Here is a 24,162-nt window from a genome sequence, read left to right as displayed (position 1 = left end):
ATGTATAACGAATCAAACATACAAAGAAATGCAAAAACCAAAATTTGAAACAGGATGTTATTAATGAAACGAAATCATCGACAGTTACCGGTAACGAAAATGAACAAAATCCGGAAATCGTAAATTTTTGAAAATAAAAAAAATTGGGGTGGAACGATTTCAGAGGGGCGGGCGGGGATGAAAATCTATCAATTAATTTTAATTGGCCTAATGAAAAAATTTCTGACTTTACAGTATGTTCTGATGATGCATGTAAACACATAAATCTTCTGTCTTTCATTAAGCAACCAGTCTGTGGAATTTCAGGCAAAAAACCTTAAACACTAACACATAAAACCTATATTCAATATTGTTACAACACTTATAAGCCATATCATTAATTTTGTCATGGTTCATGAAATATTTCACACAATAACACAATAAACTTGAGGTCAAATGAGATCAAATCTTCATTGTACCAGGAAAAAAAACAAACAAAAACCGACGCAAAATAAATCCTGTTACTGACCATAACTTAACAACAGAAAAGTTTTAATTCATGACATTATTACAGATGCAATGGCTTATTGCCTTTCTTTTGTCATTGACATTTTGTGAACCATTTCTGTTTGGAACTTTAATTGAAGCATGTATATAAAACAAAAACATTTGAAATCACTTAACAAAACAATACACTTGCAGTGAAAGATAAATTCAGAGAAGTCTTTTTATAACTAACTTTAATAAACAATATCTTAATTTCTCATTAGTTTGAAAATTTTGTTTTCCCTATGAAGTCTATTCAAATTACTTTTTGCTATTTTCTAAATAAAAAGTAGTATTTTTTTTAAATGCTATTTTATCATCAAAATAATAAATTCTGCAAAATAAGCCACCATCTCTATTCCAAATTTTTATCAAAATATTGTGCAGCCTAAAAAAGATTCCCTTAAAAAGTTTTCAGTTTGGCTAGTGAGTCAAATACCGTAATTTTCTTACAAAATGGTAACAAACTTTTAGAAATACACTGCTACGGCAGCACGCTATTTTAAACATTACTTTACCATTAATTAAAACAAACAAATTAAATAAATCTGTTATCTTGGTTATCGTGTGTAAAGTATTGCCCATCCAATGATTTAAGATCCTCAAGGGTCGTTTCAAGGTCATCTTCATTAAAACTTGTATTATGTTCCAAATCCAGAGACAAATTTCTTTTAGCGATGAATTCTATATCATCGTCATCCATCATTTTCTCAATCGCTAAATCACTTTTCCTATGCCTGATTTTTCTCTCTGACCTTCTGACCCTTACCTCAGCTAAGTTCTGTGAACTTGAGAAATCCTGACTGTCATAGTCTGGAATGAAATTACCCAGATCAAGAGTATTATTTTGTAAACTAGCTTTGATAGATTCGATTTGTAGCGATTTCTCATGATCTTCATCGTTCTGAGATAGTCCACTGTTTGGTAATAAACTTGAATCATTACTTTGCAATAAATTTTCTGGCAGTGACCGGTTATGCAGATCTGAAGAATTTCTATTCACTTTCCTACTTCCATATTTTGTAGACATCAATGCCAACCTGTGAGAAAATGGTGCAACCATCACCTGTTCAGAATTCCCATTTCCAGTATCTTGTTGCTGTTGTGAAATAACATGTTCATTTCTTTGAGATGGAACATCAAATGCACCTTGAGAAGGAACATCAAACGCACCTTTGTTTGACAATCTATTCTGATCCATTCTGTTTCCTTGCAGTTGTGATAATAAAGCATCGCTGTACGAAGGTGGAGGTTTTTGTAATGCCTGATGTTCAGTTCTTGGTAAAATGCTTCCAATTCCAATAAGATCTTTCCTTAGTTTATTTTGTTCCTTAGCTTGAAGAGGTCCTGATGATGTTTGATTGGATTGAGACATAGCCACTGTCACGACAGGCTTTATCAATGTCACATTGCTGTCAATCTGGAGCTGTGAACCTTGAATTGGTACAAATGACTGAACAGGACCAACTGCATCTATTGGACTCTGTATAATATTACGGCACGGCGTTGGACATGGTGATTGTAAAGGATAAGGAGTTGATGTCTGAAATCTGGGTGAGATAGCTGATGACACTGGGCTGAATATTGCAGTGTCGCTAGCAATGCTTTGAGCAGAGTCGGCACGGGTTGACATGAAACTAGAGTTGTGTCCTGATGTAACTGACGTGTCACAATTTATGGACTGGGAAACTGGTGTTGGATTCAATATAGGACTGGCCCCAATGCTTCCATATCCAGGATCTGAGAATGGTGTCTGATTGGTCATCCTGTCAACTGAAGTTTCTCGTCTTCTAACATTTGTGGAATGAATTGGACTTGGAAATAATGTTGGAGTTGTAACAGACCTGCGATCCAAAGCTGAATTTGCAGAAATCTGTGATGTTATTCTTTCAACAGAAGGTGTCCTCTGCCTCCTACTGACAGGCCTTTGCGGACTGGCAAATTTGACATCACCTATATTTGTGGGACGATCGGAAATCCTGGACGTTCCTATTCTATTTACCTCAATATTGGTTTCTTGTCTGCTCTGAGGTCTTGATGATTGCAGTTGCTGTAAAGCTTTCAACTGATTAGAATTAATTTCAAAATTGTGCAACGTATTCCTGGCATTGTGCATCTCATTGTTCGAAATATTCTGAAAGTTCTTCTGAATGGCCTCAACGTCTTTTGAAAATTTAGCATTTTCCACATTATCATTTGGATTATTTCCCATAATGCCTTCTGCAACCATAGTAACTTGTTCTGTTATGAAATCAGCAATTTCTTCAGGCAAATCACTGTCTGCTTCCATTGGTAGTTCTGAATCTGTTGGAATAGCAAAGCCTGTACTACTCTGTAGAACATCATGCTCATGTGGAACATTAAGATGTGAAATACTCATGTTTTCAGAAAGTGGGGCATCACTGAACGACTTGCTTCTATCATGCAGCAAATTTTCAGTTTCAAAATGAAAGTTCGACTTTCCAGCAATATCCACATGTGGAAAAATTTCTGAGTTTTGAATAATTGAAGTTTTGCCATCTACTGTACCGAAATCTGCTATATTTCTATCTTTCTTCTGCAGGAAAGTGTTTATCATTTGATCTAGTAGCGGCTTTTCTTTTAACAATTGTTGTTGAGACTTCCTTAACGACAAGGAATTGACCCCGACTGCTGCTGAACTAACTTTTCTAAGTGGTCGAACTGAATGGGGCTGTTCAGGTTGTACAAGATCTATCAAAGCATCAATTTCCAGCATGCTGATGTCTGGAGAGTGCTGACTTTTATGCTTGAGAGCTGATGTGATTGTCTTATTTGTTTTAGGGCTCCCATCTATTTCAAAGGTACATGAACGACTCTCACGTCTATTTTCACTGCTTTCCTCTAGAGGATCAAAAAGAATGACATCATCATCAGTTTCTTCACCTGAATTCAACCTCTTTCTACCAAAACATCTAAACTGGCCATTATCTGTGTTTAAAAATTTCCTCTTCCTACCACCAGCCTGTTCTATATCGGCAGAACACCTGGATCCTGGTCGAGAATGAACAATCTGGTCACCATCTTCAATTTTAGCAAATTTGGAAGGTGTTTCACATGAAACTTCCATATCATTTTCTTTTTCTTTGTACATTTTTAGAACATCTTCTATATCCATTGTATCATCATCGTTCAAGTCGGGGCTTTCAACTCCTTTCTTTCTCTCCCCTCCATCCCCAGAATCCTTTCCAAGGCTAAGCGTATTTGGTCTTGCTACCACCGATTTAACGGGTGATTTATCAAGTGCTTGTGGCACATGATTTATCACATATACAACATCCCCTGTTGACACTAACCCTGGAGGAACCTGTATTTGTCCGCTCTGTAATCTGTCTGTCCTGTCTCCGTTTACTACTGATGTTCCAGGTTGTATCTTTTGAGACATTCCAACATTAAACAGATTTTTCACATTTCTGTGATCAGCTGGTACAAAAAATGACCCGACTGAAACTGGAATATTTGTCCTGTTTTCTACGTTTGAACACATCTGTGGATTAATTGTACCCGGCATATTCTGACTATTTGATATGTCTATATTAATGGTCCCTGTTACATTTTGAGCACCAGAATGTTGTTTGTTCTTCAAAGCAAGCTCAGCCTCACGGGCTCTCTTCTCCTTTAGAAGTTCAGACACGGATTTAGACTTGTCATAAACAAAATTGTCAGTTGGAGTGATTTTAGTGTCCTTTAAAATTGTGGATATTGTTTTCACTGGCGAGGCTTTTGGACGAATGGGTGCAAATCTGCTTTTTGTGGATTTCTTAGGAGTGGACGGGTTTGAATGAAGTGAATTATCCAAAGTTTCTTGATTATTAAGTGGAACGATTGAACACAGTGTAGTTGGTGTTGAATTCACAACCTTGAATGATGACATGGATGACTGACTTGGAGAATTTAGAATTGCTAGCGATGTTGATACCGATGATATGGGACTTGAACGAGGAACAACTAATGGCACAGATGACATTGAGACGTCTGGGTAACTCATAACAGGCTGATTTGTAGCAATAGGAGATTGAAGTGTAGAAACTGACACAATTGGCCTGTTCATGGATGGAAGATTGTTAGCACTAGGGGATTGTAGTGATGTAACTGGAACAACTGATCTGATAATGGATGGAAGATTGTTAGCACTAGGCGATTGTAGTGGTGTAAGCGACACAACCGGTCTGTTAATGGATGGAACATTGGTAGCATTTGGTGAAAGCAATGCTTGAACAACATTTCCAGGTGAAAACTGTGGGATGCTTGACTGGTGACTTTTATCTGCAGCACTGATAGCAACTTTTATAGAGCCACTCGAACTAACGTTTGCCTGATTTCCGACAGGGCCTATTGTCTGTCTTCGTAATACATTCTGATTGTTTGCCTGTTGTGCAAGCAAAGCTATTTCTGGAGCTCGAGCCATCTGTTTAAGCAGCTGACTACAGGATGAACTTGAAGTGGTGACAGGTAGAATAACTGTATGTGCAGGAGTTGGTACCGAATTGACATTCTTCCCAATATCAGAAATCTGGCCTTGTCCAAGAACAATTCCAGAACTTCCTCCGATATTGAAATGTGCAGGTAAGATAACTTTGGCATCTGATGTTACCTGCTGAGGCAATACAGTTCCTGTTTTCAATACTTTGTTGGTGGTCTCCATAGAAACAGTCGATGAGGCCAAGGTTGGTAAAGTATTGTTTGAGGCAATCGTCGACATTTTTGTTGATGAAACAACTAAGTTACTTGGTGCAATAATCCCGCTCTGTAAAACAGGTTGAAACATAACTTTTCCTAACAAATTTTCTGTGGTCCTCTTGGGTGCTTCAGTTAAAGATGAAGATGGACGGTCTTTTTTCAATGGCTGACTTTGGCCAGCGACTTGTTCTATCTTCTCCAAATAATGGGACGGAAGTTTGGTGATATCAAAGTTGTTAGGAACAGTTATAAAAATCTGACCATCACTTTGCGTCAAATTAATGGACGGACCTTTGCACAAGTCAACATTGGAATCCTTCCTGCTTTGGATTTGCGAGAATGGAACAAAAGCACTACGAGATGAATGGTTTGCAGAACTTATCAGATTAGCAGAATCGTTTTCTGTCCTCTCAACTGAAGTGTTACTATTCAACAACTGTTTAATACTTTCATTTCCAACAGATGTTTCAATGTTAGCATTGACGGAATTATTGTCTTTGATGGATACGGGAATGTTCCATACATTGGCGGAAATGAGTGACGGTTTCCTGATGATATGCTGTATCTGACTAGAAGTTTTCTCACTTTCTACTTCCATTAATAAAACATTATTATTATTTACTGGACGGTTCCCATCAACTTCATCAGAAATCATACTTTCAATTTCAGCTCGATTATTTAAATTCCTATTTTCTCTTTGTTCTATATTACACCTTGGATTTATTTTTGCATCACTTTCAAGAACAAAATTAACATTGGCAGTGTTTTCTTCACAATGTACTGTTGTAAGCTCCCTCAGAATATTTTGATCCATTTGAACATTTTTCGGAATTTCTATATTTAGCTTCCTTGCAGGATCTACTGGATGATTCTTCCTAGCCAAGATTTGATTTGTTTTGTTATTATCAGATCTTTTCTGTTGACCAATAATCAAACTTGACGCTATTTTGTCTTTTTCATCACTCACCATTTCAACGTCAACTTCAGAAATAGACTTTGATCTTTCTTGTTTTGTTTTGTTCTGCTGTTGAACAACCATGACAGACTGACTACGCTGTAAATCGGTTTTACCTTGAACACTTTTTGATCGATTTCCACCATCTTCAAACAATCGTTTCACGGGAGATTTGATCACCTGCTGTATGGATGGAGATGTAATGAACGGAGTTTGACGATCATGAGATTCTTTTAACTTTTGTTCGTTTTCCTCACGTTGTTGTTGAAGTTTTTTCTTTTGTTCACGTAAGAGTTTACCTTCTTGTAGTTTTCTCTGAAGTAACATCTGTGTTTCTCTGTGTCTATCTCCACCGGTTGTGTTAGAAAACAAGGATGGCTCTGTAAATACAAGATGGAGGTTCAATTTTAGAATAAATATATAAACAAGGACAGCTCTGCAAATACAAGATTGATATTGAATTTCAAAAAAATATATAAACAAGTATGGCTCTGTAAATACCACATTGACATTTAATTTTCATAAAAATGTGAAGTGGACGAGATACAAGATTGTCTATTTGAACATTCAACTGATTGGCTATATATTTATGTCTTAGCATATGTACTTAAATAATTGCTCAATGTCATGGTGGCTAGCCTTGTTTTTGATCAAAAAGACCGTTAAAGACTTAAATTCATTTACAAGTGTATAGCAGTCTTTTCATGAAAGACTCTATGACTATCAAACGCGAAAAATCAGTCTCTCATAAAATATCTTTAATTGTATTTGGCTTGTTGATCCTTTTTTCAGGAAAAAATTACTGGCCACACAAAATTTTTACTGGCCTATGCTGTAGTGCATGTGGTTAATCCTAAAGTCTGCTAAAGTGTTAAAGCCTGTTAGTCATTTTTTAAGATAATCAAACAACTAATGAAACCATTCAGCCACAAACATTTCTCTAATTAAGGTTAAAAGTACACTATTCACAATGGACCCTTAAGATGTGAAATATTTAGATTCTTACACATATAAAGAGTTTTTTCTAATTCTTTGACAATTAACTGGACCCATCGTATAAAAAAATTTAATCAACGTGTGGTTATAGATGATCTCAGAAGACGATTGGCTGAGTTTAAGAGTCATAAACCTTTATCAGCTCACTGGATGAATTGAAATGTGCTAACTGGTGTTAAAGAAATTGACAACTTTGTGGATTGTGGAAGGCACTCGAAGGGGTGTCTTAAAATGAAAATGTATTTGATAATCATAAGAAAACATATTCTTACATAGTTAAATTATCAATTTTTTAAATTCCTCGCTAAGGATCGGACTTTAAAATTCGATAATTAACTATTTTGATTGGATAAATCTGATAATCCACAAGTAACTATGTAAGAATCTATATATCTCCCATACAATTTTTCCATACAACTACATATAAAAATAACTTTATGTTAATTATGAAGTATGAAAGATATGTAACAAAATTATTTTATTCACAATCAATACCTTTAATATTCTGTATGCCTGCATCTTCCATAGCAGCAATGACAGTGAAGGCAGCCACAGATTTACTGTTAACACACAGGTTACTGATAAGGTATTCAGCCAAATCTCGTATACCTTGGAAATTAGCATTGAGAAGTTTATGGGCCCACTCACATACCAGTTGACAGGAGGCTGTATTGAGTTCGTCATCTTCATTTCCAGGCTGAAGAAAAAAATATCACATGGTTAATAAATATTTCCAACTTTAGTAAGTCTTTAACGCAAAAAAAAACCTAATAAATCCTAAAGTTCTAATGTCAACTTAATGCATTAAACTTCAATATTTTGTTTTTTCACATATTTGTTTTTCATTTTGTTCTTAATATGGTGTTTATATTTGATACAACTGAACATCTCCAATGTGTCCTATTTTAGTGGATAATAAGCAAACGGCAATCAATTAATCCTATTTTATGTGTCCAAAAAACTTTAACTGTAAACCAACTTATTTTCACGGATACTTTCTTTCACGTTTAGCAATTTTCAGCCGGTTTCGCGGCAATTTATTTTCGCGGTTTACTCATTTTCTTGATGTAATTATATGAGAGAAGCCCCAAGAGCTCTATATTCACGACGATTTATTTTTCGCGTTATTTTGTTGGTTTTCAGTATTTTATTACCCATCCACTATCCATTCACAAGAACTGACAATAAAATGCTCCGCTGGGGCGCAGCTTGATACGACCACAGAGGTCGAACCCTGAACAGTTGGGGCAAGTATGGACACAACATTCAAGCTTGATACAGCACTGAATTTGGATTGTAATTAAATATTTGACACAGCATAGGTTTCTCACACAGAATGAAAGTGGTCTAAGAACTTAAAATTTTTTAATTTACCTATTCAAACCATATCATTATTATTTGCTTTTATATATAAATCAGAAATAACCAATTTAAAATGGAAAATTTTAAAGAAAAAAAAAATCCCCCCCAATTTTTTGAACCCCCTTATGATTCATCACCCCCAAACTCAATCCAAGCTTTCCCTTTGTGGTATGGTACCTTGCAGTACAATTTCATAGAGATCCATACACTTGAACACAAGTTATTGTCTGGAAACTAGAAAAATGCTGGTTTTTTGGCCCCTTTTTGGCCCCAAATTACTAAACGTTTAGGGCAATTACCCCCAAACTCAAACCCAGCTTTCCCTTTGTGATATGGAACCTTGCAATACAATTTCATAAAGATCCATACACTTACACACAAGTTATTGTCCTGAAACTAGAAAAATGCTTGTTTTTTGCCCTTTTTATGGCCCCTAATTACTAAAATTTTGAGGGAATTACCCCCAAAATCAATCCCAGCCTTCCCTTTGTGGTATGGTACCTTACAGTACAATTTCAGAGAGATCCTTACATTTGAACACAAGTTATTGTCTGGAAACTAGAAAAATGCTTATTTTTGGCCCCTTTTTGGTCCCTTATTACTAACCTTTTTGGGCAATTACCCCCAAACAATTCAAGCTTTCCCTTTGTGATATGGAACCTTGTAGTACAATTTCAAAAAGATCCATACACTTACACACAAGTTATTGTCATGAAACTAGAAAAATGCTTGTTTTTTGCCCCTTTTTGGCCCCTAATTCCTAAAATTTTGAGGCAATTACCCCCAAAATCAATCCCAGCATTCCATTTGTGATATGGAACCTTGTGATACAATGTCAGAGAGATCCATACACTTACACACAAGTTATTGTCATGAAACTAGAAAAATGCTTGTTTTTTGCCCCTTTTTGGTCCCTAATTCCTAAAATTTGGAGGCAATTACCCCCAAAATCAATCCCAGCATTCCCTTTGTGATATGGAACCTTGTGATACAATGTCAGAAAGATCCATACACTTACACACAAGTTATTGTCATGAAACTAGAAAAATGCTTGTTTTTTGCCCCTTTTTGGCCCCTAATTCCTAAAATTTGGAGGCAATTACCCCCAAAATCAATCCCAGCATTCCCTTTGTGATATGGAACCTTGTGGTACAATGTCAGAGAGATCCATACACTTACACACAAGTAATGTCTGGAAGTTACAAAAATGCTTATTTTTGGCCCCTAATTCCTTAACTGTGGGTACCATAACCCCCAAAATCAATCCCCACCTTCCTTTTGTGGTATTGAACCTTATGGTAAAATTTCATTGAGATCTATTCACTTAAACTAAAGTTAGAGTGCGAAAACTAATGTGTCTTCGGACGATGACGACGACAACGACGACGACGACGCCAGCGTCATACCAATATACAACCACAAATTGTTTTGCGGTCGTATTAAAAGCACCCAATTCTAAATATGCATCAAATTTAAGGCACTATTTTTGTTAAAACTGCCAAAATATACCAATATAATAATCTCAATTATCTGAACCTTAACAAGCATTTTGAAAATGTGGATTTTGAATTAATAAAGTATGAAACATAATGTTTCTTTCTATTAAAAGAATGTACTACAGTCGAACCTAGTTGTGTCGAACTCGGTTGTGTCGAAAACTCGGATGAGTCGAAGTAATTTCTCGGTCCCGGTAAAATTCCCGTTTGATCAATGCATAATTACCTCTGATGAGTCAAACTCGGTTGATTCGAATACTCGGTTAAGTCGAGTAAATTTGATAGTCCAGTCGATGTAAAATTAATGTAAATTGACCCCGATGTCTCGAAGTTCGAAAGGAAGAATTTTCGAAAGGATAAAAATTCAAATCGGATGTATTTCTTATGCAACCTAATCATTTTCGAAAGAGATTAAAGCTGAGTTAACATATTTGTTTGTATAACAGTTAAAATGACATGTTTATGGTGACCGGTAATTAACACCTTTGTTGATTGTTCAAGCGGAATGTTAGGCCAAGTAAATTTAATTAGTAGATTTTCATCCAAATTTTTGAAAAAAATGGGGTGGGTGGGAGGATTTTATTTTTTATTTTTTATTAGATATGAAACGCTCTTGTGACGTGTTCTTCATATATGCAAGTGTAATAATAAGGTTCTATCATGTATATACATGTATAACGAATCAAACATACAAAGAAATGCAAAAACCAAAATTTGAAACAGGATGTTATTAATGAAACGAAATTATCGACAGTTACCAGTAACGAAAATGAACAAAATCCGGAAATCGAAAATTTTTCAAAATAAAAAAAATTGGGGCGGAACGATTTCAGAGGGGCGGGCGGGGATGAAAATCTATCAATTAATTTTAATTGGCCTTAGTGTGTTGAACATTTATGAGGACAAACTCGACCTCGGATGAGTCGAATCTCGGATGAGTCGAATACTTTGGTCCGGTCCCTTCGACTTCGACATAACAAGGTTTGACTGTACATTTCAATGATACTTTTCCTGAAAGATCTACCGAATTAGTGAAAATTACAATAAACATATCATCCTAAAATTGTCAGAGTTGCTGGATTTAGGACTGTGCGCTGTAAATAAGAATTGAATGCTTCTTTCTGTAATTTTATTGCGGTGTAAAATCTTTTACCAAAGTACATTTTGTATGAATTTTACAACCCTTTAAGCTCATGAAAAAAATACATTCAATTCTTATAGTTACATATTTGTTATGCTAAAAACATTGAATAATTTATGAGTTAAATAAAGCTTTTCGTTTGTTTTCGTATGCAATGTTGTAATGCTACGGATTACTGTCAGTTCAGAAATTATCACAATGTTGTAATGCTACGGATTACTGTCAGTTCAGAAATTATCACAATGTTGTAATGCTACGGATTACTGTCAGTTCAGAAATTATCACAATGTTGTAATGCTACGGATTACTGTCAGTTCAGAAATTATCACAATGTTGTAATGCTACGGATTACTGTCAGTTCAGAAATTATCACAATGTTGTAATGCTACGAATTACTGTCAGTTCAGAAATTATCACAATGTTGTAATGCTACGGATTACTGTCAGTTCAGAAATTATCACAATGTTGTAATGCTACGGATTACTGTCAGTTCAGAAATTATCACAATGTTGTAATGCTACGGATTACTGTCAGTTCAGAAATTATCACAATGTTGTAATGCTACGGATTACTGTCAGTTCAGAAATTATCACAATGTTGTAATGCTACGGATTACTGTCAGTTCAGAAATTATCACAATGTTGTAATGCTACGGATTACTGTCAGTTCAGAAATTATCACAATGTTGTAATGCTACGGATTACTGTCAGTTCAGAAATTATCACAATGTTTTTATCAATGCCAAAAATGTGTCAGTATTAGGTTCACAATAATAAAATCTTGTATTCATAATTTTAGTAGTGATTTTTCTTCACATTTTTTTTTTTGCAATTGCATATAAATTAGATCTTGCATTTTTACCAGTCATCAATCATTCCGAATAATAAACGCACACATGAATTTCTGAATTTACAGTACTATGATTCATCTATGTTATTATACCATTGGTTTTCCTGTTTGAATTGATATTTTATAGTGTGTCTTTCTATGTTGTGATGTTAAGCTATTGTTTCAGAAAAAGGGTGAAGGTTTGGTACCATTAAAACGTTTAAACCCGTTGCAATTGTTTGCACCTGTCCTAAGTCAGGAATTTGATGTTTAGTAGTTGTCGTTTGTTGATGTGGTTCATAAGTGTTTCTCTTTTCTCCTTTTTTATATAGATTAGACCGTTGGTTTTTTCCTGTTTGATTTGTTTTACACTAGTAATTTTGGGGCCCTTTATAGCTTGCTGTTGGGTGTAAGCCAAGGCTCCATGTTGAAGGCCGTACTTTGACCTATAATGGTTTACTTTTACTCACTGTGACTTGGATGGATAGTTGTCTCATTGGCACTCATACCACATCTTCTTATATCTATGTGATTATTGGTACTTACTGCTGAATTTGATAAGATTTCTAACTCAGGTAATGTTGGCGGCAAAACATCTAATTTCTTCCTTAGTCCACCATAACAATATGTATGTAATGTTAAGGAAATTACAACACTTATACATTCCCCGCTGCATTTTTGCCCCTGTCCCAAGTCAAGAGCCTCTGGCCTTTGTTAGTCTTGTATGTTTTTTTTTTTAATTTTAGTTCATTTACTTGTTTTGGAGTTTAGTGTGACGTCCATTTTCACTGAACTAGTACATATTTTTGTGTAGGGGCCAGCTTAAGCCCGCCTCCGGGTGCGTCATTTTCTTGTTGAATTGAAGACCCATTGGTGGCCTTAGGCTGTTTTTTGCTCTTTGGTCGGGTTGTACTTTCTTTGACACATTCCCCATTTCCATTCTCAATTTTATTCCAATTCCAAATTCATATTATTTTAAGACTGAAATTACATGTATGTTATTGCTGGCTTTAACTGGTCCTATAAATTGAAGAAAATTTTATATGTCCCTTGTGCCCTTTAAAGCGGACATGAATTGACTGTACAATATCTTTGAAAAACAAGCATGACAAAAAAAGTGCGGAAAACTGATTATTTGAGTTAATTTTTCTTAGTTCAAGGACCATAACTCTGCATAAATTCTTCAAACCCAAAGGAAATTCGAACTTGATCTGTAACTTGTCATGATTAAACAATACACCAAATATAAGATCAATATCTTCAAGCACAAAGAAAAAAAGTGTGGAAAACTGATTTGCTGGACTGACAGACAGACAGACAGAATGCAAACCTAAAGTCCCCTTTTACTTCATTGGTAGAGGACTAATAACACAAGCTATTACTTTCCATGCTTTTACAAAATTTGATATCAAATTTGAGTGGACATCCTATGGTGGACAGGTGGATAGAGCAAAATCTACCTTAACTGTAGTGTATACATGAGCAACTGGATGGGTGCCACATATGAGGCAGGTCCTTCTTACCCTTCTGGGACACCTGATATCACTCCTGGTATTTATTGGGGTGAGTTTGCTATGTTGCAGGTTGTCCTTGTCCTTGTTCCATTTTTTTATTTTTTGCCATGGCCTTGTCAGTTTGTCATTGACTTATGAGTTTGAATATTCTGTTGGTATTTTTAGCCTCTCCTGGAAATATCAAATATCAAAGGACTAGCCACTCTTTTCTAAATAAATGGGGAATGTGTCCATGAGACACTGATGATGCCCCCACTTTCATATAATGCTATAAATGGACATAACTTAAGAACGGTAAAAGTGACACTACCCAAATTAGTACTTTTGTGGTAATAAGCATTGTGTATAAGTTTCATAACATTTAGTTGAGGCAAACTTAAGTTCGAGGACGGAAACGAAAAATTCAGCAATTTTTCCATTTGTAAAGCGGCATAACTCTAAAATGGTAAGAGTGACGACACCCAAATTCAAATTTGATCTGTGTTTTGTATTAATAAGCATTGTCTATAAGATTCATAACATTTGGTTGAGGCAAACTTAAGTTAGAAAACAGAATTGAAAAATTTGCAAATACTTAAAAGACCGAATAAAATTTTACTAGTCTGGTGCATTGGACTAGTGACTAACAATGCAGACTGTTTATATTTCACATTGTATAATGAAGATTAGAAAAAGGATATCTTGATTGCCCTCTTTGTCCCAATCTTCTTGGTTTAACATTAGGAAACACTGATTTCATCAACTTGCCAAAATCTGCTGTACTTAGGGGCTTTATATCATGATTTTCACAATAGGACCTGCAAATATAAAACAAAGATAACTTAATAAAGTGAAATATATTTATACTGAATACTACAAATACCACCCACATAGAGAATATATGACTTTTCATACTTAATTTCATTTTTTCAAAGTTATTAAATACATAATATAACCTAGTACGAGAGCCATTAAATTTTATTCATTATTAAAGGGAGAACCTATTATGACAAAATAAACATAAGCAAATATGGTTGTTAAATATTTTGGTGGGGTTTTTTTTCCTTTTCTCCTCTTTTCATGTTAACTTTGTTGCACTATAAATAAGTGAAAGTTAAAATAAGCTAAAATTATTAAATTGATCATACAATCTAGAAATCTCAAAAAAAAAAAAAAAAAGCATAATTAAATTTATAGGAATTCAAAATCTCTATCTGTAACAAACAGCATCATGGGAGACCACTCCACTTAAATTGTTTGATTATAGGCTGAAGGTTTCGAGAGCACAATTATTTGTTTACATTTTACCAGCAAATTTTTTACCTCAAAGATGGTACTTAGAATAAAATCTTGTGCGGCTTCTGATTGCATGATACAAGGTTGAAATTATTTTTAATCAAAGCCTAGTCAATAAGATTTAGAAAATCTGAAAAAATTCATATTTAACCAGGTGTAATAAAATGCTCCACTTGGGCACAGCTTGATACGACTGCAGAGGTCGAACCCTGAACAGTTGGGGCAAGTATGGACACAACTTTCAAGGTTGATACAGCACTGAATTTGGATTGTGATTAAATATTTGACACAGCACAGGTTTCTGACACAGAATGAATGTGGTCTAAGAACTTAAGAATTTTTAATTTACCTTTTCAAACCATATCATTATTATTTGCTTTTATATATAAATCAGAAATAACCAAAATCCCCCCCCCCCAATTTTTTGATCCCCCTTATGATTCATCACCCCAAACTCAATCCCAGCCTTCCCTTTGTGGTATGGTACCTGCAGCACAATTTCAGAGATCCATACACTTGAACACAAGTTATTGTCTGGAAACTAGAAAAATGCTTGTTTTTTTACCCCTTTTTGGACCCAAATTCTTTTTAGGGCAATTACCCCCAAACTCAAACCCAGCTTTCCCATTGTGATATGGAACCTTGTAGTACAATTTCATAAAGATCCATACACTTACAATAAACTGCTTCGCTGAGCGCAGCTGGATACGCCTGCAGAGGTCTAACCCTGAACAGTTGGGGCAAAAATGGACACAATATTCAAGCTTGATACAGGTCTGAATTTGGATTGTAATTAAATATTTGACATACATCTATTATAGGTTTCTGAATAAATGTAGTCAAAGAACTTGAAGTTGGTTATATGAATTGAATTTATATTCAATTAAAGATTTCTTGCTGTTGTGCAATACACTGTGCTGTTGCGCAATACTTAGTAAATCTGTTGTCAGACTATAAACAAATAAAAATTATAAAATTCTAAAGGGAGCTTTCATCAATAGATATAAACAATTCACCAAAGTTTCATACGAATTGCTGAAAGCATTTTTGAGTTTTTGTCTGAAAACTGGAAAATCTCCCCTTTTTTAATGAATAAACCCCATAATTCGGAAATGTAAAATCTTAAATTTATAAAATTCTAAAGGGAGCTTACATCAATAGATATCAACAATTCATCAAAGTTTCATGAGAACTGCTGAAAGCATTTTTGAGTTATTGTCCGAAAACTGGAAAATCCCCCCTTTTTTTTATGAATAAAACCCCATAACTCGGAAACGTAAAATCTAAAATTTATAAAAATCCAAAGGGGGCTCATGTCATAAGATATAAACAATTAACCAAAATTTCATGCAAGTTGGTGAAAGCATTCTTGAGTTATTGTCCTAAAACTGGAAAATCACCCTTTTTTTAATGAATAAAACCCCATAACTCGGAAACGTAAAATCTAAAATTTATAAAAAACGAAAGGGAGCTCACGTCAATAGATATAAACAATTCACCAAAGTTTTAAGCAAATTGGTTAAAGCATTTTTGAATTAATGTCCGACATGTTGACGACGGACGGACGGACAGACGGACGGACAGACAACGGTATACCATAATACGTCCCGTAAACGGGCGTATAAAAAATGTACACACAAGTTATTGTCCTGAAACTAGAAAAATTTGTTTTTTGCACCTTTTTTGGCCCCTTATTCCTAAACGTTTAGGGTAATTACCCCAAAACTCAAACCCAGCCTTCCCTTTGTGGTATGGTACCTTGCAGTACAATTTCAGAGAGATCCATACACTTGAACACAAGTTTTTGTCTGGAAACTAGAAAAATGCTTATTTTTGGCCCCTTATTCCTAAACGTTTTGGGCAATTACCCCCAAACTCAATTCAAGCTTTCCCTTTGTGATATAGAACCTTGTAGTACAATTTCAGAAAGATCCATACACTTACACACAAGTTATTGTCATGATATTAGAAAAATGCTTTTTTTTGCCCCCTAATTCCTAATATTTTGAAGCAATTACCCCCAAAATCAATCCCAGCCTTCCCTTTGTGGTATGGTACCTTGCAGTACAATTTCAGAGAGATCCATACACTTGAACACAAGTTATTGTCTGTAAACTAGAATAAACAGCTGCGCCATGAGCGTATGATACGCCCGTCATCTTGTGTGTGAATTTTTATGCAATAAGCATAAATAGTTTCTGACATACGGCGTGACATGCGAAAACCCCCCTTTTTTTTTACAAAAAACTCAATATCTCTAAAATAAAATTTTGAATCAAAAGCAAAAAGTATACAGATCTTTAGATTAATATAACTAAGAAGTGTGTAAAATTTTAAGCAATAATCATAAATCGTTTTTGAGATACGACGCGACATGTGAAAACCCCCCCTTTTAAAAAAAAAAATCAATATCTCAAAAATAAAATTTGGAATCAAAACCAAAAACTATACAGATCTTTCGATTAATATAACTAAGAAGTGTGTAAAATTTTAAGCAATAATCATAAATCGTTTTTGAGATACGGCTCGACATGTGAAAAACCCCTCCCCCTTTCTTTACAAAATACTCAATAACTCAAAAATAAAATTTTGAATCATCACCAAAAAGTATACAGATCTTAAGATTAATATAACAAAGAAGAGTGTAAAGTTTTAAGCAATAATCATAAATCGTTTTTGAGATACGGCGCGACATGTGAAAAACCCCTCCCCCTTTTTTTACAAAATACTCAATAACTCAAAAATAAAATTTTGAATCATCACCAAAAAGTATTCAGATCTTAAGATTAATATAACTAAGAAGTGTGTTCAGTTTTAAGCAATAATCATAAATCGTTTTTGAGATACGGCGCGACATGTGAAAAAAAACACACACCTGTTTTAGTTACTAAGTCCCATAACTCAAAAAGTTTTAATCTTATTTTCACCAAAAAGTATACAGATCGTTTGACCATCATAAGAAACAACTATTTTAAGTTTCATGAAATTTGGATAAGTCTTTCTCAAGTTACGGTGCGACATGTTTACGCGGACAGACAGACAGACAGACAGACGCCGGACATTTGTATACCATAATACGTCCCGTCAAAAATTTGACGGGCGTATAAAAATGCTTATTTTTGGCCCCTTTTTCCTAAACGTTTTGGGCAATTACCCCTAAACTCAATTCCAGCTTTCCCTTTGTGATAAAGAACCTTGTAGTACAATTTCAGAAAGATCCATACACTTACACACAAGTTATTGTCCTGAAACTAGAAAAATGCTTGTTTTTTGCCCCTTTTTGGCCCCTAATTCCTAAAATATTGAGGCAACTACCCCTATCATCAATCCCAGCTATCCCTTTGTGGTATGGTACCTTGCAGTACAATTTCAGAGAGATCCATACACTTGAACACAAGTTATTGTCTGGGAACTAGAAAAATGCTTATTTTTGGCCCCTCTTTGGTCCCCAATTCCTAAAAGTTTCGGGCAATTACCCCCAAACTCAGTTCCAGTTTTCCCTTTGTGATATGGAACCTTGTAGTACAATTTCAGAAATATCCAAACACTTACACACAAGTTATTATCATGAAACTAGAAAAATGCTTGTTTTTTGTCCCTTTTTTGGCCCCTAATTCCTAAAATTTTGAGGCAATTACCCCAAAAATCAATCCCAGCATTCCCTGTGTGATATGGAACCTTGTGGTACAATGTCAGAGAGATCCATACACTAACACACAAGTTATGTCTGGAAGTTACAAAAATGCTTATTTTTGGCCCCTAATTCCTTTACTGTTGGTACCATAACCCCCAAAATCAATCCCAACCTTCCTTTTGTGGTATTGAACCTTTTGGTAAAATTTCATAGAGATCCATTCACTTAAACTAAAGTTACAGTGCGAAAACCAATGTGTCTTCGGACGACAACGACGACGACGCCAACGTCATACCAATATACGACCGCAAAAATTTTTTGCGGTCGTATTAAAAATATATTCAATTTATGTACAAAAGAGCCATTAACAAATTGCCTTTCCCATTAAGCAAAAAAATAGATGTTTTTTAGCTCTATTTTAAGTCAACTTATGCCGCAGGACCATATGTGTTTTTTGGCTGTTTTACAATGCCGACTTTTCTAGTAAGAAGAATTACTAACTGTTCTTCAAAAGTATAAAATATGGAATACAACTATGGAAATACATTATGAATAACCTGTAATACACATTGCAGCATGGGAGATAACTCCTTAACTTCTTGTAGACTGTAATACACACTGTAGAATGGGAGATAACTCCACATAAATTGTCTGATAATACCATCCTTACCTGTAATCATCATACACATCTTGTTTGGGTAAGCAGATAAGTTCATCTTCTTCTAAATGTGACTTGATCCATGTATATGTCTGGGCTTGCTGTGTTCTGTTAGGTTTCTGTACTCCTATAGTTGGGGTCCTGAAGAAAAAAAAATGTTTTTTTATAAGGGAAAAATAAATATGTATTAAATTGTAACAATCAACAACAAAAAAACCCTGCAACCTGAGTTATGCTAAAAACAAATATGGCAGACAGCAACCCACAATAACCAGAAATACAGGCTACATAAAGAATGCCTTTGTTTGATACCAAGATGTTATTGGGTCAGCAGCTCTGCTCTGGATTTTTTTGGTCACAAGTTGGAAAAAATTGTCCAGTTCCAGTATTATATGTATATATATATCTTGTTATCCGTCAATGAAATAAGCAGTTTTGAACAATTTGGTCACAATGATCGTTAAACACAAATTCATCATCATCATTATATCTGACACTTATTCCTTTAAAATCATATTTGCTTGAGTGAATTTCAGTTCATCATCTTTAAAGCTACAAAAACAAATTTTTTCATGAAAATTTAAGAGTAAACAGGTGGTCACCATTTTCACATTTTGCGAAAAAAATATAGTTGTAGCAATTAAAATACATGAATGGCGAAAGATTTTGGCAAAAGAAATTTAATGATTCAACTTCGTCCATCTTGTTAATTTTGTTTCAGGTTTCTCTAACTTTTCCCTGATCAGACAATACTAGGATTTTACCTTGAACTCTTCACGTGTAACAATTTCGTCAGAAAATCAATAATCAACTGATTGCATTTGACAGCAGTCAACAACAATGGACTAATTAAAATATGAAAATTTCTGATTTTATTCTATTAACTAGACAGGAAGTATCCAATAAAATGATTGAAGATGAACCTGTGTTCCTGGAAGACAAATTTAACAGTATCCATAAAAAAAAGTTCAAGAATTTTTTGTTCTAATTGAGTATTCACTTATTACAATGTGGGATATGAAATTGATATGCAGAATTATAATAAATGAGACAATGCTGCAAAGTGATTTTTTTGTTAGCAAGAAGGAAAACAAGTTCTAAACAAAAGATGTTTATGTGAGTTGCCGAAAAAATATTGTTTTGACGAAAGAGGTGGCGAAAAAAGAATTTGATCCAGGGGAAACCTTGTGAGTAAAAATACTTGCAAGTCATGAACATTTCAGTTAAACTTACAATAAAAATTAATCGTAAGATTTGTTGTGAAAAGAGCCACAGGTGATAACATGGGAGTTCTTAGTTTGTCTTTATTATTGTTGTATAAATGAATGAAATCACACTAAAACTGGTTTCTATGTTACACCTGTCTTTAAACTGGACATCAATAAATGTAAAATCTTGTCTTGGATTAATTTACACTTTACAGCAAGTCTTCCAGTCACACATTGGTCATTTGCAAAATTGTAAAATTTATTTATAAGTCTTCCAGCTACATTTTGGTAAAACAAGAATGTGTCCATAGTACATGGATGCCCCACTTGCACTATCATTTTCTATGTTCAGTGGACTGTGAAATTGGTGTCAAAACTCTAATTTGGCATTAAAATTTAGAAAGATCATATCATAGGGAACATGTGTACTAAGTTTCAAGTTGATGGGACTTCAACTTCATCAAAAACTACCTTGACTAAAAACTTTAACCAAAAAACTTTAACCTGAAGCAGGACAGACGGACGAACACACAGACCAAAAAACATTATGCCCCTAGGTAAATGTGGGTTCATTTATTTTCATTGGTACCAATTTTCTTGGATTAAGGAAAATTTACATTTTGGATATTTGATTTCATGGTTTTACACAAGTCTCCATACACATCTATATGAACATTCAACTTCTTTGAATATTTAAATTTGTGGTTCATAAGTAACCACGAAATCAACGAAAATTGCTATCTCACGAATAATAAATAACCCACACTGAATGATCTGTTTTCTCTCTTCCACTGTAAATTACTTACTTCCTAAAATCTTTACAGGAATCTCCAGTAGGTAACTTTAAATACAGGAACAGTTTTTCTACATCTGATAAACTCTTTACTTCATTCTTAAATAAAAATCATTATCTTTATAAACACATCTTCAATATGGAACAGAAATTCAGTTGGAAAAGTAATATTCTTTTAATTTGTGTTGTAATGATGATTTTTTTTATCATGTTAATTTATATACAGGATAATGAATTTACGTTGGAAGATACCATACACAAGCGACCCTTTGGAGTATTTGGTACACTTCTATCAATGTATAAATCTGACATCCACAATATGGAGATGAAATGTGGTGTAAAATGTGAAATTCTTCTAACCTGTGAATCATTAAATGCATAAAATGTATGACTCTTGTAAATTTGTTCTACATTGTTATATGATTGTTCAGATTTCTCTTTGTGGTACATGTTGGTTCCATATATTCAAATTCTCTATCAAATATGAGATGGACATTGACAACATCATAATGCATTTTATGCACTTTAACATTACAAATCTGCTAATACATGTTGTAGGATTTCTTTGTACATTTTCAAATTAAAAAATAAATATTTCTATAAATGTTGTTAAGGCATTTTACAATTAATGCACTCTGTGGGTCATTAATTCTTAAATGCAATAAATCTCCAAATAAAGTGTGTTCAAGAACAGCTCTTTGGTCTTCTGGACCAAATACATTTTCACTGGACATCCCAGCAGGCTTCTAGTCTATCATTATGACTGATAGGCATGCTCCTAAAAGTTTCTCAAATTATCTACTTTTTATGCAATTTCAATACTCACAACTATTCTGCTGATGGTACTTTGAGCTTCATTGCTAAAAATAGAAGAAAAAGAAGAAAACATGAAGTGTTGACAAAGCTTCCAAATAGTCTTTGTTCCCACCCTATTTAGTAAACATGCATTTCTTTTCTTTCTTAATATAAATTTACATACAATACTTTGGCAAAAGCAGTTCAGCTTTTTCAATACATGTGATTTTTTTGACTGGCTATTAATCCCTCGCACAGTTGGTTTTTAGTGTTGACCAAGAAACTGAGGATCATTGAACATGCTGAAAAATTCCTATTACCAGATAACTTACTAAAACTCAATTTGGTTGATATAGCCTGCATGCATGCTATACAACATACATTAAGTGTCATATATTACTTATTACAAGTTCACTTGACCATTATGGGAAAATTTATATTGTTACCAGAGAGCATGATTCTTATTAGAAAATCTGGGTTGTCTATGTTACATGTCAGCGCTCTAACGGACTGAGCTAAAGAAATACTTCCCTAGCTCAACTGCTTACGACTGACCAAGTATCTATAGCTACTATTCAGGGAAAACGACAACACGTACCTTTGCCAAACTTGTACTCAACTAACTCACACCCTTTATGTTTAGCATTAGCATGATTGGTATGTTTCATTAAAATTAATTAAGGTTAAACTGAAAATTTAATTGTTATTTTTAGTTTGTTATTGAGCTAGTGATAGAATTTTTTAAATGTTTTAAAAAAACAGGTTGGATTTTTTTAATGCAGTTTAAAATCTTTAATCGTGTTAATTGGGAAGTAACAAATTCATAAGTTTTCATCTTTGTTGGCAAAGAAGAACTTATGTAACATCATCACAAGCTTGAAAGCTCCATAGAATATGGAGAGAAGGATATGTGCTAATTTCGAGAACTGCCATCGTTAAATTCACATCCATGGAGATCCCTGTTGTATGATTATAATTATTCGACACGTTTAGCAAAGAAATTACTGTTCAAACAATTTCATATAATCAATTAGTTCTTAAGACTGATAATTAATATAACTTTAAATATTTCTGATTTGAAAACAAATTGCATCAGATTACCGATCAATAAAGTTGTACTTTAATTTATTTGTATGTTTCTATATCATATGAAGGAAAATAACTTTAATGCATATAAATAATAATAAAATATTGGGTACGAGTTGGCAAAGGTACGAGTTGACATAGATCCTACTATTCAAGGGAAGTAATCCTGTCACAATATTTTGGTCAAGTGACATAAATGATCTTTCTTAAGAAAAATAATATTAAAAAATATTCCTCTTGGGCATCTCCCATATCTAACGCTTATAAATTTGACAACCACTTTTACTAATCACTTCACAGTGTTCAGTAAGCATGATTCATTGGCTGTGACTGTATGATGTGTCACATTTAACATGAACAACAATAACACATTTTCAAAACCAATAACTAATGACCCAAAATTTCTTTCAGTCATTACCTCAAGGAGGATTCTAAGCCTTCCTCGATGTGAGAGAACCTTGACTTAGTCTCTTTCTCATTAATCACATTATTATTTGTAGGTGACATTTTGTAAACATTGACGTCCTCGGAATTCTGGACAACTTGTTTTGCATTTTGTGGCCAAAACGCAGGATCGATCTGGACGATATCTACTCTAAAGTTATCTTGGCATGTCAAAATATTATTCATGCTACATGAGGTTGTTAAGTAATGTTGTCAAAGTTGTAAAATAATAAATTTTCTTCAAAACTATAAAATCCGATGAACTCCATTGTTGGTATTTCTTTTTGCGCATGCTCAAATAACAAAACGTAAAATGAGGTGTCGTAAAATACAAAACTGAGGTCATTTTTTATATAATTCAAAATTAAAGCAATCCATACCATATTTTTATTGTTAGACAATCTAGCTCGTGATAATGATATCATAGGTATAACTAAGTCTCTTTATTTTTTGCGATTACGAAAAAACTTAAAATAAGTACTACTAATCCCGCACTGGTACTGAGCATTCTGTTGAAATCCAAAAGGAAACGAATGCAAATTCAGGTTTTATAAAGAGCCATGCATTGCTTTCCTCATTTTCGGGTCTGTCTTTTTATCACCGAACACTACCGCAAACCGCCAAACACCACCGAACAACACCGAATACCTAAAAAGACCACTAATCCCTAAGGAACAATGCATAATATTTCACATTAAAAAGATACAATATATACCGTCCCCTCTTCCTACCAAATTAGACTTATTACCGGTTT

General features: G+C 34.2%; 1 protein-coding gene across 1 annotated transcript; it reads right to left on the bottom strand.

Moving 5' to 3' along the window:
* Positions 1-220: 220 nt before the first annotated feature.
* Positions 221-23,686, bottom strand: LOC127721873 (uncharacterized). Its single transcript, XM_052228695.1, has 9 exons — positions 23,383-23,686; positions 21,910-21,943; positions 21,097-21,182; positions 19,095-19,223; positions 14,196-14,312; positions 12,567-12,629; positions 12,341-12,378; positions 7,670-7,858; positions 221-6,558 (listed from the first exon to the last, which is right to left on the bottom strand). The coding sequence occupies exons 1-9, from the start codon at positions 23,592-23,594 to the stop codon at positions 1,064-1,066; spliced, it is 6,363 nt and encodes a 2,120-aa protein (XP_052084655.1). The 5' UTR covers positions 23,595-23,686; the 3' UTR covers positions 221-1,063.
* Between the last annotated feature and the right edge of the window lie 476 nt (positions 23,687-24,162).

This window comes from Mytilus californianus, unplaced genomic scaffold (genome assembly GCF_021869535.1).
Source record: "Mytilus californianus isolate M0D057914Y unplaced genomic scaffold, xbMytCali1.0.p SCAF_12, whole genome shotgun sequence".
In the NCBI taxonomy this organism is placed as follows: Eukaryota; Metazoa; Mollusca; class Bivalvia; order Mytilida; family Mytilidae; genus Mytilus; species Mytilus californianus.
Note: the sequence above shows the minus strand (reverse complement) of the source record. Positions and strands in the feature narration are given on the sequence as shown.